Genomic DNA, 18,949 nt, shown 5'->3' with positions numbered 1-18,949 from the left:
AGCTCAAACATTGGCCCACCCTTTTTTACGAATTTCGTTCTTGTTCATCAAGTTTTTCTTATTTTCAACGGCAAAATCAACGAGCATACAACGCAAGCACTTTGGTCTCGTACTATGAACGTTTGTGTCGCTGTGTTGTTTATGGCAACAAATACAAGTACTAACACCCACGGCAGCAGCAGTAGAAAGTAGCAGCAGTGTAGCAGCGGCAGAAGCAACAACAACAGTGACTACAAATACATACATTGGCATTTACAACAACACGCAATAACAGCCATTTTTCTAGTTGTTAAGTTAATTTTTTCATGTTCTCTCTCCTTCGCTAGCTCGCTCGCACTCAGTATACAGGCGAGGGCCGCTAGCAGTCAGCAACTGGCGGGTCGAATGCCGTTTTTGCTAGCCCCGTAAACTGAACGAATGCGATTCGTGGCTAGCTTTGTTTGCTATCTCACTCTCACCCACCGCAGCTGCCAGATACTTTATTTATGGTCACAGCAGCAGCAGCTCAGATACTTTTTGTGCTTGTGCTATTTCGTGCCCCCATGACACGACCGGTTCTCCGGCAACGCCGTCTCGCTCACACGCGCGACTCGGGTCCATGCTTCGGCCTTACCACACACATCCAAATCCAGCGCCAGCCCTCTTAAAATGATAATCATTATTGCCTTTGTTGCGCTCGGTGTGGTGCCTCGTCGTAGTCGCCGTTGTGTCGTCGTTGTCGTCATCGTTTGTTACTTTTTCTGCTGGCACTCAGATAAAGGCACATACACATGCATACATATGTATATATATATATATATATATATGTATGTATGCATGCTTACATATTTATACACATATAGATATATGAATGTATAAAAACAAACGTAAATATGTATTTGTGTAAATATACATATGCATTCAGGCTGAAAATGAGGGGAGAAACAAGTTTTGCCAACCGCGCAGTCACTAACACAACAACACTGCGCGTATCTGTGTGTTTCGAGCCGCGTATCTGTGTGTGCTGCTACAGATGTGGATGAAGTTGCGCCGCTTGTGGTTGTTTCTGTTTTCGCTGTTTTCGATTGTCGGTTGTCGTGTAATTCCCATTTGTCGTACACTTTGTAGTTGCTCAAGAAACTCATGTTAGTCTACTTTTGACTGTTACGCAGATTGTTCGTATCGTTCGTGCCCGTGCCTGTGTCTGCCGTTCTCTATTCGTCTGCTTCGTCGCTTCGAGCTCGATTTTCTTTTGTTTGCCTTGACTCGTATTTGAGTACGACTTCGCCTTCCGTCGCACCGATTGCGATAGCCGTCGCGGATTCGCTTTTGGTAGACGTGAAACTAAACGATAAGTCCCCGTAGTACGAAAGCCAGGCGCTTTGGCGCTACTTTTACGCTCCATCGGAAATAGTAAACCCAAATAAACCGCCGGGAAATGAATATTCTTGAAAATTCAGTAAATTAAAAGTGTTTTTTTTTTTTTTTTTTTAAACAAGCTTGATGATAATTTTAATAACAATATTACAATAAATAATTTATGTGAAAAATTAGAGAGCACAGACTACAAAGTTATCGTTTTGCGTAGTTTGCAAGTTATTCTCTTATAAACGATCCTCAATACTCAAGTGACTTTTAATATAATCCGCAGCATACAATATATACATATGTTCATACACCACATATACCTACATATATTCGTCCGAGCAAACAAACACATTTAGGATTTATTCGTGTTAAAAACAGAAATTTAAATTAAATGACAGTGCACAGTAATGAAATCGGTGTCTGTTTAGTAATGGTGCGTATATAAAGTATACATAAGCTTTTCACACACACAGATGTACCTAAATATGTATTTTAAATTCAAAGTGTTCATTTTTACGTAATCGATGTAAAATATCGATATCTAAACTTGCAAGTTTTTCCCTCTTTAACAATATTCGGCAAGAAAAAAGTATTTAAGTAACTTGAGGTGAAAATGTTGCGAACCGTTGTAGTTGTTATTTGAGACATTATGTACATGCATACATACATATGTACATATGTACACATATGTAAATGTCCAAACAGTTAAGTGTCAATGCTTCCTGGTATTAATGTATATTTTTTAATTTTTGTTTTATGTGGACCTTAATTCCATTTGTTTACAAAGATTAACAAAGTATAATGGTAAGCGAATAAACATTTAATAATGGGGGAAAAAAAACTAGAGCCGGACTGCCGAAAGACATTGCTTCGCAGCAGCTGTGATAGACACCTACCCATGTACGGATATATGTACATACATATGTACATAGGCATGTATGTATACCTATGTATACACATACATGTATGAATGTATGTACATACACATGTATTTTTGTATACAGTCAGTTAACAAATTGTTTTCTAAATTGGCACATCTATTGTGAAAAGAAATCGGTAAAAAATAATCAACACGCTGATTTTTAAATCTGTATAATGCGACAAAAGAGTATTTTAAATTTGTACATTGTACAATTTTGCATTCGTTAGTCACTTAATGTCTGCCAAATCGATGTATGTACCTTAAATCTCAAAATGTCAGGATTTCAGACGTGGGGCGTTCGTTTGTATATTATTTAGTGATTAGAGAAAAAATGTTGGCAAGCAAGGTCATTGAAAGTGTATATTTCATAAGATCGGTAAAAATGCTAACATCACCAGACAACAAAGAGAGTATGTACGTACACATGTAAATATGTGCATCAAAATATTTACATACATATATGGTTTTAGTCTTTGCCTAATTCTTTTATATTCGGGTATATGCAAAGAACTTTATATGTATGTATGTGCATAACAGAAGACAAATACATATGTGTATGGACATATGAATGTATGCACATGTATGCATTCTTCATATGTGCATTCTTGGCCACTTTTGGTAATTTGATCTGATGGAAATATTGCAAGACATTTCTGGCAAATGTAATTGAATTAGCTCATACTTGAAACTAGGAACCTACACAAAAATTCCCTAAAAAAAAGTACAATAAACAAAAACAGTTTGTATAAACATACATATGATATACATACGTATGTATTTACATACATACATACAAATGTACATACATTCATATGTCGATCATGGTCGAAAACAAAGCAAATTCAATCACAAAGGAAAGAGAAAGAAGTCAAAAAGCAAAAGAAGTCATAACCTCGCGTTGAGATTAAAATTCCTTCCGAACGCTAATACCCTTATGAAAGGCAATTCTCAGCTTTTAAGTGGTTCCTTTCTTAGGGCCCCACGTAAGATGGGGTGATGTCCAATAAACTTTGCTATTTACTTTTGATTTGACTCCGAACTTAATTTAGTTGCGGTAATAAAGTTATGAAGCCTAAGAATGGGCAGATAAGTTTCACCATATATGTACCTATCCGTGGTTGATAATCATCAGATCGGCGGTTAGTTCAAAGCACTAGCTGATAACAGCGTTTGCAGTACCAGGCCAACACAATCGGTGGTTTATCTACATTACCTGTGTGCAAGACAAACGCCGGGAATTAAATTTTAATCGCAAAGGGGCCACTTGAATTGTGATTTAGAAATGATCACGGTGCAATAGCCTCTATGCCTAATTGATGCGGCATTTCCGGACTGAAATGTTCTTCCTAACCTTGGCTGTAATACCAATGAAAGTGTTTACTAATCATTCACCCGCGCGCAAAAAGGGGATTTCAATGCCTTGGGGTAAGGTAAGGCTTATGGTCTACGACCATGGATCATTTGTAAAACGTTAAATGAGAAAAGTAGTGCTTGTATGTATACTGCAAGGAATCCGAAACCTAGAAGTTGTCGAAAACAACTAAAGCGACGACGATAAATAAACCTGAAACTTGTTTGTCTCTCATGCAAGAGCCTATGCATACATGTGTATGAATGTATGTACATACATACATGCATACATATGTATGCATATATGTATGTACGTATACCTACATATATGCACCAACAACGTATGTATGCATACCTTTTTTGTTAATGTAGTTTGTGGTTGTTGTCGTTTGCCGTTGTTTCCAGTTGTTGCTGGCGATGCAGTTGGCTGAATAAAAGTGTCGACAAAGGTGCCCGATAGGCTTATACATACTTATGAGTTCGTCTGTATGTAGACAGTAGGGAACACTAAAAGAGTATTCGATATTTGTGGCTCCATCTCGAAGCAACCAGCCATTGGACATACTTACTATACAATCAAATTGATCTCAGGAGGTTGCCGTCGTTGACGATTGTCGATGCAGTTGTTGCTTTTAGTTGTTTGCCGGTTATTGCTGTTGTTGCCGCTGTCGTTGCTTGCAGCAATCGGCTGTGTAATTTAAATCAACGTTGTCAATCGAAAACATGATTTGTTGGTAATGGCGGCCTGACTTTGAAGATCACCTGGAAGTCCATTGAGAGTTTTATTTATTAAGATTATCGTTGTATTGGTGGGTTTAACAGGCCGACCAGAAAATTCGGAAGTTTAAATGTATATTTGTATAGTGGGTATCGGGCTTATCAATTTGATATGTTTTTAATTAAATTTTAGATCTGCCAGGTAGGGGAATACGGTGCAGTAGGCAAAGAGTTTTTAACTGGTAAGTGCTCCATAATGCTTTTTAACTTTAAAAAGGATCTGTATACACAAATGTTAGGATTAGAATTTTCAAAACCATCCACCAACCAAATAGCCAAAAATTGTGTTGTGTAGGGTTTTATTAGAATATATGTATGTACATATGTATGTGAAACAATGATGTGTGTTTGTGGTATTAATCTAAACAATTTTTTTTTTTACATATTCACAGAATGCCGTTTCAACTCACCTCGCCGCTTCGTCGCCGAATACGCCTACCACCAACGCCCCACAAACTCCACCGTCAACGCTGCCAACGTTACCCTGTACTTCAAACCAACCACTGACTGTGCCCGTAACTGGGCCTGGCCACAGTGGGATGGTTACATCTACGGTGCCACAAGGTGAGCGCTCTATTTCGCCGGGTGGACCAACTACAGGTCCTCAAGTCCAAGGGCCCAGCGCGTCGCATGCATCCGCTTCCTCGAACCCTAGTCGATGCTGTGAAACAGGCCGCACCATTTATACGGATCCGGTTAGTGGACAGTCGATTTGTTCATGCCAATACGATATGCTTAGCTATCAACGACTTGCGGCAGCTGGAGGTGTACCACTAGGAGTTTACCCCGAGGGAATGTCCGCATATCTCTCTGGAATCGGCGCCGAACAACCTCCATTCTACTCGAATACGGTACGTTAATTTTACCTTTTACTGTGGCATTTTCATCAAGCGTGTTGCTTGTAAGTCAATAAGGAGACAATGGGGCAATAAATTCATAAATTTGTCCAGCGTTGAAGCAAAAGACCACCATCGTTGGCATCAAGTTCGGGGTCGAGATGGGGCATTTGATCGCTTACAAATCTACGGCTACACTGCTCCTGAACATGTGTCACACTGTAAAATCTTTGCTGTTTTTATAGAAGCGTTCCCAAACAGATTTGTCAAGCGTTGAAGTCCAGGCAGTAAGCTACACAAATACGTATAAGATATGTCCATACCTGACCTTTCGTCGGCTGGAATGCTCTTTGTAATATTTCAAGTCATATTAGCAAGGGACCACATCAAGAGTATTTTTTGTTTGGCTCGCCTTTGGACTGGCACTGAGCTTGGATCCGAGATGGGAAAGGAAACGGAATGGTCGGAGGTAGGCCAACAATGGACCATCTACTCCATGTCTTCTGCCGCATGTTCAGCGCTTTACTCCTGGTCCATTGTTCGTCGAATTATTTCTAATAGCATCGTGTAATTTGTTTTTGTTTGCAAACAATTCTATTTGGTTACAATGCCAGGACCACATGCCGCGCGAAGGGTTCAATGTGGGCTCTGTTCAGAATTTCAGGTTCCGGTCCCGCTGTAGCATTTTGTTTCCAAGAAACCACTCTTATTAAGAAATAGTTAATTTCTGCAATGCGTGCCATTTAACCTATAAGAGAACGGAAAAGAAAAAAAACACTAATAATTTATTGGCTTTTATTTCTTATTATAAAGTGTGTACATAATTATTTCTTCGCGGTGTCAATCCACTTCATTGATTTGATCATAAAGACAAAAATGTAGAACTCCAAAGTACCGTATAACGAAGAGCAGCGAATTTAATACAAAACCAGATGACGATTAGTAAAGTCAGTCAAATTTTCTATATATGTACATATGCAAAGAGCGGAGCAGAGAAATAATGAATGAAAGTACTGTCGATGTAGTTTTAAATTTAGCAAAGTCTACAAAACGCTTTCATTTAGATCGTTTCAAGTAACGATTTCTCGTTCATTTTATTAACCCCTATATAAATTATTTGCTTAAAAGCTGAGTGAAGAAATTTGTTGTAGTGCCTTTATCAGAGCTCTTAAATAATAGTTGACACTTTTTCTCAGTCGCTTTGACTAGGAACACAACGCAAAATTAAACACACTAGTTTTGGAACTGAGTAGAACACTTCCAACATGGTTGGGGTGATGAAATTTGGTATTTCGCTCGTCTTGTCGCTGGTAATTATAAATTCGCAGTTGGGTGTTTGAATTTACCATTGATATTTAAAGAAATAGAGATTGGTTTTTTATGGTTTCTTGCTTACTAATTACAGAATTATATACATTTTAACACCCTTGCAAAATCGGGTATATTGATTTTGGTCAGAAGTATGCAACTCATAGAAGGAAGCATCTCCGACCAAAAAAATATATATGTATATGTATATATTATTGATCAGCACGACGATACAACACATGGACATGTTTGTCCGTCCGTCCGCCTAAACGGCCAAACTTCTGCGACAGACCGCCCTTCAATCTGGGGGTGGAGTAATTCGGCACTTATATGTAGCATGCTTGTCTACCGTGTGTTTATATGACAGGTTTACTATATATTTATTCGATTTTGAACAAACTTGCCAGATAGATTAATTTATTGCTTAAGATAATTACATACCTAATTTGCTGATAGTCGAATTAGAGGCAAAAAGGTTTTTCTTACCAAATTATTTCTTGGCCGAAAACAGCGAAGACCAAAAATTATGGTAGTTATGGTCAATCTACGTCATCACCTCAGCCAATAGAAGCACCTAAACTCTATTACTTTCGACATGTCACCCTGAAAACTCAATTTGAACCGCGGGCATTTTTTTGTTGGTAACTTTTTTGTATTTGACACCTTAAAATTTCGGTGACTTTGGGCCGATTTTATCAGACCAGCACTGAAAATATCTCAAAGCACTCCTCTCTCATCGAAAGAAGTCGAAAAAACTTTTCAGACCAAGATCATACAGATATTCCACGGTTCAGTTCATGTACATACATATATACATACATATGTATATGTATACATATACATGTATATGTATGTACTTATTTATTTATTATTACAATTAAACGCATAAAAACCCAGATGCAAAAACAATTTTAAAAATAAGTTTTGTGGCTGAATCGGTTTTTTGTTCCCTTTTATCTAAAAGCCTGTAAAAAATCGGCAATTTGCAGACATAGAGAAACTGTTATTTTCGAGATCTAGACTTTATTTTTTAAAAAATTATACAACTTGGTATTTAAAACGTAAAGATCAGGGATTTTCATTTTAATTTTTTTGTTTTATGTTGATTAGCTGAATCTTTGTGGAGTTTTTGTCTAGTTTTTGATGCGTGTTCGCTGCTATTAGTTATTTTTGCCTATGCCTTATGCTAATTGCTTCTACCTAACAACAAATATAAGCTTTTCGATCATGATCTAATTATCATCTGATGCCGAAAACACAAAAGAAAACGATTTTCCTAGACGCGCTCCATTTCTTCAATACGTTGAGGTAGCTCAGCAGAAGTTCAAAAAGTTTCATTTAAAATGCATTTTATCCAACATACGACAAATAATATGTATGTATGTATGTAGCATTCATACGGAAAATTTTTTAAACATGTACTTAATGTCTTCATTTAAAAGGTAGGAGTTTGGATCTTCTAAATGCCGCACAGCTGCATAAATCATCTGGCGGCCGTAATTAGTCACTTTGGAGTGCCGACGGCGCTAGTGTCGCGTAAACTTGAGCAATTTTTCTTTGCATCTATCGGTAAATATCATTCAACTAGAGTTGTAAAAGTGTCTGCTCGGTGCGGCAGATTCATTACTTTGACGCAACTTGTCAGGCGCCTGTCACATTGACGCAACTCTGAAATATATTTCTTGATCTTCGGCACATGCACATGGTAAACGATGGATGGATGTGACTGCAAATGGTGGATGGTTGAAAGTAGATGGTGGTGCAACCGCGTAATGCGGCACTGGTGTCATTTCGAATGGCATAGAACATTTGAACAGCACCGCCCGCTAACAAATAGGCCGGGCTAGACCAACGCCCGGTGTTTTTGTTGAGGGCGTTGACGGCTGCTGCCTTATATCTTATTAATAAATTTGTCAGCACGCGAGTGACAGGCTGTCCGCCTGCGACCCGCCTGCCAGCAGTCTATCCGTTTATCTATTTATCCTAAGGGTCGACGTTTGCATTGAAGTCGACCCATATGCTACATCCTTAATATTATTCCATTAGTCAGTTGAGTGAGGACCGAATATGGAATTTACGGTAAAAGGTTTTTCGAAAGCAAAAAGGTACAAACACAAACATAAAAATGTATCATAAGCGGAAATTCTGATATCGATGACATTAAATGAACACTTTTATTTTTAATAAGTGTGTGCATTGTTTAGTGTACACACATGCCTCTTGAACGGGTTTTTAATTCCTTTATCTTTAGGATTAGTTCAGATGCTTGTCTATTAACAACTCTCCTATTATATATTATACATATGTACTATATTTTACATTTAACAACACACTGAGGTTAACATGCCTCTCAGTTGCATTCGAATCGGCAACCGCCACGTATGTATGTATGTGCGTTCATTTCCTTTGAGATATACTATACATTCTGTCGCTGGGAAGTTAACTGCAAAATGTAGCAAAAATGAACTTAGCATAGGAGGATTCACTCACTCATTCACTCAAAGTCGAGCCTGTCACTTTCGCATACACATATGTATGTATGTATGTATGCACACACCTACGCTTACGTTCACTTTAGATACTAAGCAACCCTCACGACAAAAGCGATAATGCCTGACCTCCCCCACCCATCTCACGCTTTTGCCATCACCCACCACCCAACCACGCACCAGACCCTTTCAATTTAGAAGTGGAAACCACCAGGATACATGCACTGATTTGTCAACTTTCAAAATGTCGAAGTGTTGCCGTATTATTTTGGGGGTTGGTCCTCTAATGGCAAGCTGATGGGACAACGTAGAGATGGGGGGTGGAGTATAAGTGCCGGTATGGGTTCGTGCAGGCTGTCGTGGTGCCATGAGCCTAGCCAAAGTACTAAATACATTTACTGCTCTTGCCAATTTCATTGTTGTTGCTGTAAGTGTTATGGAAAGTTTTTGTGTTGCTGCCGTTGTTGTTTGGCTTTTTGGCAAAGTTGAAAATGTTCGTTAACAGTAAATTTTGCACTTTTATATGGTTTTCGCATGTACACAAAAGGCCATGACTTTGGAGCAAGGAAAGAAAGAAATACATGAATAAACAGCAACTATAATAGAGAGAGAAAAAATAACAGCAACAAAGGCAGGCTAGCAGGCGCAAGTATCAAGCCAATGCCAGAGAACACGGACGGCGTCAGAGTTGGTGTTTGTGTAAGGGTGCAAGTGTGAATGCCTGCCTATAACAAGCAAATTAGTCGTCATGGCAACGCAAACGAACAAGTCACAAACAACCAGTAGTAAGACCATCAGCCTCGAGAAGAAATACTGTATTCACGCAACTTTTTAATCTAGAGCACAAATTGTCATCGCGCTGTGAATTATGCCTACATACACATACTTACATACATATGTAAATACATACATATGTATGTACATATGTACATATGTAAACTTTGCTGTGACCGAGTCTACAAAAAAAGGCTCATTTCATTTCTCCATGTCACTAGAAAGGTTCTTCACACATTCTTTTTAGAAGTCGAAGTTCTCGTGGTTGCCGATTTCAATTTAAGTTTTCATTCTGATTCGATTCATTTTCAACGCAATGGGGCCGCAGTCATTGAGTACAGGCTGGAATGCACAGTGAAAACGTGAATTTATTTTTAAATCGAAGCAGCAATTAATTAACTCGACCCGTCATTACACGCATTGTTCGCATTGTATCGTATCAAAGCAACAGACCACAGGAGCCGGTCACAGTTGTGCAGTCCTAGCCCAGAGCCGACATCGACGTTCAATAAGTCTTCATTGACGTTTGGCGTGAATTGTATACAGTTTTTGAATTTGCATTGAAATGAAGACAAAGTTTTAATTTAATTTAAATTATTTTATGTTTTGAGGGGGTATTATTTGTTGGGAGCATGTTTTTAGAACCTTCAAACAAAAGGCAAACGCACTAAGTAAATTTAACATATCAAATTCATGTACATATACATACATACATACATTTGTATGTATGTTTGTATGTATGTTTGTATGTATGTATCGCGCTTACTCTCACAAGCACACGGACACGCTTAGATTCCAACGGCAAACCTTGTTATTATGGCTTACTTAAAAAACGTTCCAAATGTTTATAAATACCGAATTTGATGTCTCTAGCCATTATAGTTGCTGAGAAAATAAGTTTTGTTTGCATTGCGGATCCGAAAGTTCCGGAAGAAATTTGAAAAAAAAAAAAAAATATTCCCGAAGGTACTACAGGATTCTACGAAGCAAACTTGATGAACCTTTCTAGTTTTCGAAATCTAGGTGTTCATACAGACAGACGGACAAGGCTAGATCGACTCGCCTCTTGATGCTGATCAAGAATACAAAATTTAAAGAAAGAAAGAACTCTAAACTACTTAGATGGTCATTATATTTAGTTAGAAGATATGCATGTAAAACTCGAAAGGGTTGAGGCCATTTGAAATAATGTCTTAAACTTTTGAAATCAGATGACTATCCTGAGACACACCCGACAAGACGTCACTTAAATAGAATTCCAATGCAAAGATATAAAAAGTACGTTTTGTTATAATATATGTACTTATTATCATATTTAAACTTGCTGATCACGATCCGGAAAATTTGTTTGATATTCCGTTAAAAAAATTTGAAATGCAGTTTTTTAAAAGTGGCAGCAGCATATCGGCAAGGCACAGATGAGTGATATTGTTTTTTCCTTTTCTTTTTTCTTTTTTTATTAAAAAATTTAAGTTTGATTCAACAAAATATATAGTTTTACATGAGCCAATTGCTTTGCGGTTTATCTTTCACCTTACCTGTGCAAGTTCGAGTGATGCAATCTTTTTTGCAGTCAAACGCGTTATCTCTGCTGGTGAAATTATACTCAACTTGCAAACAAGTTCGGTGTGAAGTGATCAATGAAGTGCGCATTGACTGCTCTGCGCAATATCAAACTCAAAAGCAGTCTAGATCATGTTCAATGTTCCTAGTGGTGTACATATACCGATAACACCACGGCATGCTACAAGCCATGGGTCGAATGGCTATGGGTATATTTATTGTGCTAATGACAGTCACAACGGTGGCAAGCGGCAGTAAGAGAGGTTTTGATTCGGTGACAATGTCAGTGTCTGTGCTGGTGCAATTTTTACAAGTTTTTGCTTGTAAACCCAAGCAGTACCTACAATTTATGGTCTATTATGGTCAATTGGCTCTTCTTATATTGCTTGTTTTCTGCATACGCTACATACACGCACGACAAGCAGCAGGCTTAAAGCAAAACTTTTGTTTCAATTACACTTGGCGAAAACAGACCTTGATCTCCAACTCGATCCCGACCCCGATCCTTAGCCAAATATGCATATGGATGTATACATATCCAAAGAAGCTGGTTTGATAGCTCCGTACGATAATTGTGGAGGTAAGAGGCAAACCGGTTCCGTTTGACTACGGCCTGTTGGGTTCATTGAGAAATAAAAATCCCAATGCTTGTACACATTCAAAGATTGTAATTCAATATTGTCTCCCCTCACGGAAAGGTTGTAAAAGTTTTGTTAAATGACTTCTGCGAACTGCTTTTGCTGTAGATTGCTTATACTTTTTGTGTTGTTTTTTGTTTGCTGTTTATTTTTCCTCTCGTTTGCATCAGATCTGAACATGTCAACTAGCTTTAACATCGACTTTGGCTCTTATTCTACTGATCCAAGTTTATCAGTCTATCGCAGTACTCACACTTACCCCATGCTGCGAATGCGAGTTTTCGATATGTCCTCTTGATAACAACATTCCCTTGTTGGCGACGCAAAAATATTTCCGCTTTGGCAAAAGTCTTACCAGACATCAATACAACCATGTCGCTATGTGTATGGCCACTGCAGACAATTGATTTTGTTTTCCACGGAACCTATTGCAACAAGGGTCCTGTGGTGTCAGCAACCATGGCATTACCAGTGCATTGTGGTTGTGCATCATTAAGACTAACACTGACCTTTAAGTAGATTAAATTTTACCTGCGGATTCTTGGGTTTTGGTCGACAATGCGCAGAGAACTTAACAAGCCCTCGAAAGGTTTCTGGGCATTATTTTGTCTTAGATTTTGGCCACAGTTAGGCAGCTGATCAACGGCGCACCGTTACATACATACATATGTACATATGTACATACATAGTACTTACAATTAGCACTGAGTACTTATTGTGTGAAATTGTGTTATCATTGCAACGACTGCTTCTTTTTTCACAGACAATGCTCTGTGTGCAATCTACCATCATTATCACTTACTACTATATAACGAAAAGCTGACATCTGTCGAAGTATTTTTTAAACAAGACTAAATAACTAAATGATTTTACATACATGCATACGTATGTATGTATGTATGTATGTACATATATGTATAATTGCTGTGCTTACTTAATCAACGTTTTGCAAATCAACACGACCCATTTGACATTTTGAGTTTATAACTTCATGTATATTGCAATTGTACATACATATGTACATATGTATGTAAGTTTCTTTATACATACATACATACATATGTATTTATATTCGTGAATATGCACATATGTACATACATACTTACTTATTTATGATCCGGCATTAGTTCTTTTTAGTATGCAAGACCGGGCGTCTTCCTCATTTTACGATTTTAATTAAATGTAATGTAGAGACACATACATATGCTTACATACCAACATACATTGTGTACATACATACATAATGGCTTATTAGCAATTCAATTGCACCCAAGAACATGGAACCAACGCATTCTTTAAGGCGATGCAGACGAGAACGTATGATTGCCGTCAGTTTGAAGCCACGTCTTAGCCACATGGCCTACTGATAGTGGCCAGTCATTTCGATGCTCCCTTATCACTTGCTGTCGCAGTGGACTAAAATTCAAATTCAGATCATCAATTCATCTATCTATTCTACTGAAACGTAACACCCCACTCAAACTAAAATCCAAACCAAAGCCATTCGACAATTGATAACAAATTCACATCCGATTCTTCCGAAAATAAACTCAACACGTAAAATATGTATAAGTGATTTGTTCAACATGATTTTTAATAATGTTGGGTTTAAGGTCTTGACTGTTGTTCGGTCAGTTCAAATAAAATATTAAGCAATGTTGTTATATGTACATATATGTATTTCAATGTTCAAAACTTATGTTTTTTTTTTTTTTTTTTTTTTTAGGCTGGGATAGATTTGAAGGAAAACCTTGTTGCGGGCGCTTCACCATGGCCTTACCCGTCAATGTATCACCCATATGACGCAGCGTTCGCTGGCTACCCGTTCAATAGGTAAGATTTAAATACATTTGCATGTATGTACATATATACGTATGTGAATAAGTAGGGCTGGATTTTTAATCATTGTGAATCAATGGTTTGGAAAGCAATAAGAATCCATCTATCCAAAACTTAGACGGTGGTCCGACAGGCGTTGTCCGGCACATAAGCGTCGAAACGTGAGCTGTGAGCCAAATTACTCACGGTTTACCATACAGTCGAGCTAATCCAGGATGGTCAGCCCTTGTCAGTTCAGAGCATTAATCTGCATTCAAATGCCAACCAAGTTTGCGTAATGCACATGTACATTATTTCATCGTTCCAACTGCAAGAGTGCGTTGAAGTAGTCATACATTTTAGCAGTCGTGCATTTTCGAATTTTTTTCCTTAACCACAAAATTTATTAACTTGTAATTGGTTGTGTGCACTTTACCTGCTGCTTCCGCCGTACCCCATTGCCGCTGACATAAATTTCCAAACACGATTGGTGATTAAACATTAAACAGTTGACAACATCCCGTCACGTCACCTGTACATTCATTCAGCTACAATTCATTTCTTATTGTTTCCACTCTTATGCTAAAAAGAATACATATTTGAAACCTGACTCATCAATAATATTCACAATATATGTATATGTATATGTATATGTATATGTATATGTATATGTATATGTATATGTATATGTATATGTATATGTATATGTATATGTATATGTATATGTATATGTATATGTATATGTATATGTATATGTATATGTATATGTATATGTATATGTATATGTATATGTATATGTATATGTATATGTATATGTATATGTATATGTATATGTATATGTATATGTATATGTATATGTATATGTATATGTATATGTATATGTATATGTATATGTATATGTATATGTATATGTATATGTATATGTATATGTATATGTATATGTATATGTATATGTATATGTATATGTATATGTATATGTATATGTATATGTATATGTATATGTATATGTATATGTATATGTATATGTATATGTATACAAATATACACAAATGTGAAAAACTAAAAAAATTAATTCAACTGCCAAATGATCAAAGGCATGATAGCTGTCAGCGCAGGTGTTTCGCACTCAGTGACACTTAGAATGAAAACTTAAATTAATTAATTCTACTGCAAGAGCATCAGTTGACATCGTCACGTGAGTGGTACAGACAGCTAACTGGAAGCCAAACGAGCCAGGTACATAAGTGCAACATATGCATGTACCTACATATGTATGTATATATGGGCGTAAATATGCGATGGTATGTATGTATGTATGTATATAAATACATACATAATACGAATACAAATACATTTGTATTCATTATTTATGTACGTATGTATGTACATATGTGCATATGGAGACACAAACACATGTATGTACATACATATGTTAACTTCCCACAAAAAACGATAAAAGACAGTTGTTGTCCATTTCTTCTCTCTTGAAACATGCATTCATTAGCCGCCTGCTTTCCAGCTCCCATAGCAAAAAGACCCCGAATGTGCCAGACCGCATAGGCGGACATTGCAGGCCGTGCAAATGCGTTTATGATGAACAAATTTGAGGCACAACGATAGCCCCATGAAGCTATGAATGAGGCTCACTTCAGGAAAACGCAAATATTTTTACAAATTGCGACAATTGTTCAGAACAAAAAGTATCAACATGCATTCGAATATCTCGTACATAGTGTCGTATATGTATGCAGTTGCAATGTGGTGGTATATTAACGAACTCTAAATGGTTGACAACAGCTGCTTCGCGAAAGTAAATGCAATTTACTGTTTTCCCGTTCTGTTCATTCACCCGTTTGTAAAACATTCTTAGACGAGCTTGTTTTATTTGCATTTATATATTTTATAGAGCGATCGTGAGAGGAGAGGAGGGGGAGGAGTGGATTTCATACAATGTGAAAGCATCATGAATTCTAAATAAGTTAAAACTTTTATTTCTTTCAGTTACGGTATGGATTTAAATGGCGCTAGAAGAAAAAATGCAACACGCGAAACTACATCTACCCTTAAAGCTTGGTTAAATGAACATAAGAAAAATCCTTATCCCACTAAAGGAGAGAAAATAATGCTGGCCATTATCACAAAAATGACGCTCACTCAGGTGTCAACCTGGTTTGCCAATGCGAGAAGAAGACTGAAAAAAGAGAATAAAATGACTTGGGAGCCACGAAATCGTGTCGACGACGATGAGGCAAATATAGATGATGACGATGACAAAAACACTGAGGATAACGATTTGCTAGGTAACAAACACAAACATATGTATGTTCTAAAAATACGTAGAATGTAAATAATATGGAAAAACAAGACTGAATTTTTATCGAAGTGATCGAATATTTTCAGTAATTTTTTAATTAGTGGTTAGATATATTTTTTTGCTTAAAAATTACCTAAATGCATGTAGCCTTTTCGTTTGGATGTGATTATCAATTTTTTCCCCACGAACTAACATTTTAAATGTTGTTTGGACTGATTGCAGATGCAAAAGACTCAGGTCTTGGATCTAATGAGGACAAGGACCGTAGTGGCAGGCTAGGTGATATGTTAACTGAGCGCCCTGGTGAAAGCAATAACAGTGAATGGTCGGAGTCTCGGCCAGGTTCACCGAACGGATCCCCCGACTTATTTGACCGCCCTGGAAGTATGCCACCTGGAACCCATCCGTTGTTTCACCCAGCAGCACTTCATCATCACTTTCGGCCACCGGCTGGCTCGCCACCAGACATTGCCGCATATCATCATCACCAGCAGCAACTGTTGCAACAGCATCAACAGTCGCAGCAGACATCGGTAGGAGGAACATCTAAGCCGCGCATATGGTCTCTGGCTGATATGGCATCTAAAGATAGCAAGGAACCAGTCACTATGCCCAAAGACAGCACTGCCAGCGAACTTCCACAATCGCATCCTGGTTTTTACGCTCATCCGAGTCAACATTCTTCGCCTGGTAAGATAATGTCACCATTAGCTGCTCGGATCCCCAATTATGCGCCATATGTGAGACCCGACCTCTACAGGGGCTTTTACGGACCAGCTGCGGCTCATTTAGGTGCGCCGACGCAGGAATTTTTGGAACATCAGCGATCTTTTGGCGCTAGCTTAGTAGCTCACAATGGTCTTGGCATGAATCCATTGCTGTGGAAAGCCGCTGTATCAGGCGCGACAAGTGGTCCCCATTTTGCTCCTCTAAGCTTAACTACAACGAGCAACACTGCACAGCAAATGGCTCACCCTCCGGTTGTGTCGCCGTCGGCATCTAGTTCATCATCGTCAATGGGCTGTGATGTCGTCCACATCCCGACAAGTAGTGCCCAAACGTCCGCCCAAAATCTAATGGGACCCATTTCCAGCAATTCCACCGCTTCATCTTCTTCCTCCAATTCAGGAAAAATCTCACCAGGTGTAAATGTAACATCTCTTAGTGCAAATCCATGACATTCATCGGCTTCTGCATCGCCCCAGCCGTCTGCTGTTTCAAATACATCGACGGCATCCCCAATCTCGGCGTTTCGTTCATTGGTCGCTTTTCGCGAGCAGCACCTGAAACAGCAATCCCCCAAACTGGCTCTACTTCGGCCGTGACCACTATAAATTTCGCAGCTTGGGCAAAGAAAGGTATACACTTTCGGACAATAATTTATATGTGATTATTCGGTATTTTAATTAACGCCGCTTATACCAAAAAGGAAGCCAATTCGCAGACCGCAGCGGGTTCCCTTTCACGAGGACCTTAACCAGACCCAACCGCTGCCAATGACTTTGTGCAATTTTGTGAGAATGAAAATCCTGAAACTAATGAAGATAGGTTTTTTTTTTTTTTTTTTGGTAACACATACAACATATGCAATCAGAGCTTATAGAATGTAAATTTGAAAGAGTTAGTGAAATAAATTAAAATCAACAATGATTACCGGCAAGGCCATAGCCCACTATTCGGACCAGTATGGGATGTCGGACTAGGACGTAAGCAAAACGATTTCTATGCAGCTTGATTCATGCTTTGGGTTATAATAAAATGACGGTGGTATCTTTAACTTATAATTAACGTTGGTTTATGCACAAACAAGCATACTCTAACATACATATACATAGTTTTTTTTTTTTCCTGTTTTATCATTGATATCATTCAATTAAATAGCTTAAAGGACGTGGGAGAGGATACAAAACATATCAACCCAAACGTCAGATCCTATTCCTTCCTCCATCGCTTCTTGGACTCAATTGTAGCCGAAACCAAAAAAAAAAGGAATTAAAAAAAAAAATAATTAACAAGAACTTTGATTTAGTTGTTATTGTTTTTATCGTCTTAAGTTACCAATTTGTTCCTGTCGTTTGTAAACTTAATTTATTAAATTTTTCTTTTTTGTATTAATATAAGTACTTATGTATATCATATATTTGGTAATCTATATATTGTATTTGATGTACTTTATGCACAAATCGTATTTAAGCTTGCATAATTATAGCGACCTAAGCAAATAGTGTAAATTAGTACAACTGTATATAAAATATAGATCAACCCATACAAATAATAAAGACATTAAATTGGTCTTATGAAAAATATATAAATTATATTTAACAATCATTTAGATGGGAAGTGACAATTTTGCCTTCATCCATAATTTAATTTCATGTTCTGATTTTCAAAAACCTACTAAATGATTTTATACATTACAGCCGAAGATTGAATTCAAAAGCCTACGAGTACAACATTTTAATTTTGAATTTGGGGTTTGTGGGCTGTATTAGTTTTCCGATGAAAAAGAATTAACGAATCGATTGAGAAACAGATATTAAAGCTACATAAGCTGTAGGCTAAAATATTAAAACCTTATACTATCGTACAATCAACAACAATAATTTTTACCACTGAACGAAAGAAACAACATCAAAAATGTGCGTCTACTTATAAAATGTAAATATAGTAATATCGCGATTGAGATTAACAATCGCCCGAATAAAATATTATAGAAAACTTTGGGTTTTTGCTTATTTTAAAAAAAATACTCAGTGGGGGAAAATTTGCTAGATACATTTGAAAAAATTATATTTTTTGGTGTCACAGGTGGA

At 37.5% G+C, this 18,949-nt stretch overlaps 1 protein-coding gene across 2 annotated transcripts; it reads left to right on the top strand.

Moving 5' to 3' along the window:
* The first annotated feature begins 1,153 nt into the window (after positions 1–1,153).
* On the top strand, positions 1,154–18,368 carry mirr (mirror). 2 transcript variants are annotated; one of them, XM_068302416.1, is made up of 5 exons: positions 1,154–1,780; positions 4,789–5,247; positions 13,731–13,837; positions 15,824–16,122; positions 16,359–18,367. In XM_068302416.1, the coding sequence occupies exons 1-5, from the start codon at positions 1,739–1,741 to the stop codon at positions 17,312–17,314; spliced, it is 1,863 nt and encodes a 620-aa protein (XP_068158517.1). In that variant the 5' UTR covers positions 1,154–1,738; the 3' UTR covers positions 17,315–18,367. The 2 variants fall into 2 exon arrangements, with proteins under 2 accessions (XP_068158517.1, XP_068158518.1); XM_068302417.1 differs by lacking the exons at positions 1,154–1,780; positions 13,731–13,837 and having other exon boundaries at positions 5,140–5,247; positions 16,359–18,368.
* Positions 18,369–18,949: the final 581 nt, after the last annotated feature.

Source organism: Drosophila tropicalis, unplaced genomic scaffold, assembly GCF_018151085.1.
Source record: "Drosophila tropicalis isolate 14030-0801.00 unplaced genomic scaffold, ASM1815108v1 contig_993, whole genome shotgun sequence".
NCBI lineage: Eukaryota > Metazoa > Arthropoda > Insecta > Diptera > Drosophilidae > Drosophila > Drosophila tropicalis.
The sequence above is the reverse complement of the archived record's forward strand: the minus strand, read 5'-3'. Positions and strand labels throughout refer to the sequence as shown.

What these genes read in the sequence shown, in the direction of transcription:
- mirr (XM_068302416.1), top strand. Translation starts at nt 1,739, where the DNA reads ATGACAGTGCACAGTAATGAAATCGGTGTCTGTTTAGTAATG. An exon ending in TCGGTGTCTGTTTAGTAATG is followed by an intron (nt 1,781 to 4,788) that starts GTGCGTATATAA and finishes ACATATTCACAG; the next exon opens with AATGCCGTTTCAACTCACCT. An exon ending in GCTGGCTACCCGTTCAATAG is followed by an intron (nt 13,838 to 15,823) that starts GTAAGATTTAAA and finishes TATTTCTTTCAG; the next exon opens with TTACGGTATGGATTTAAATG.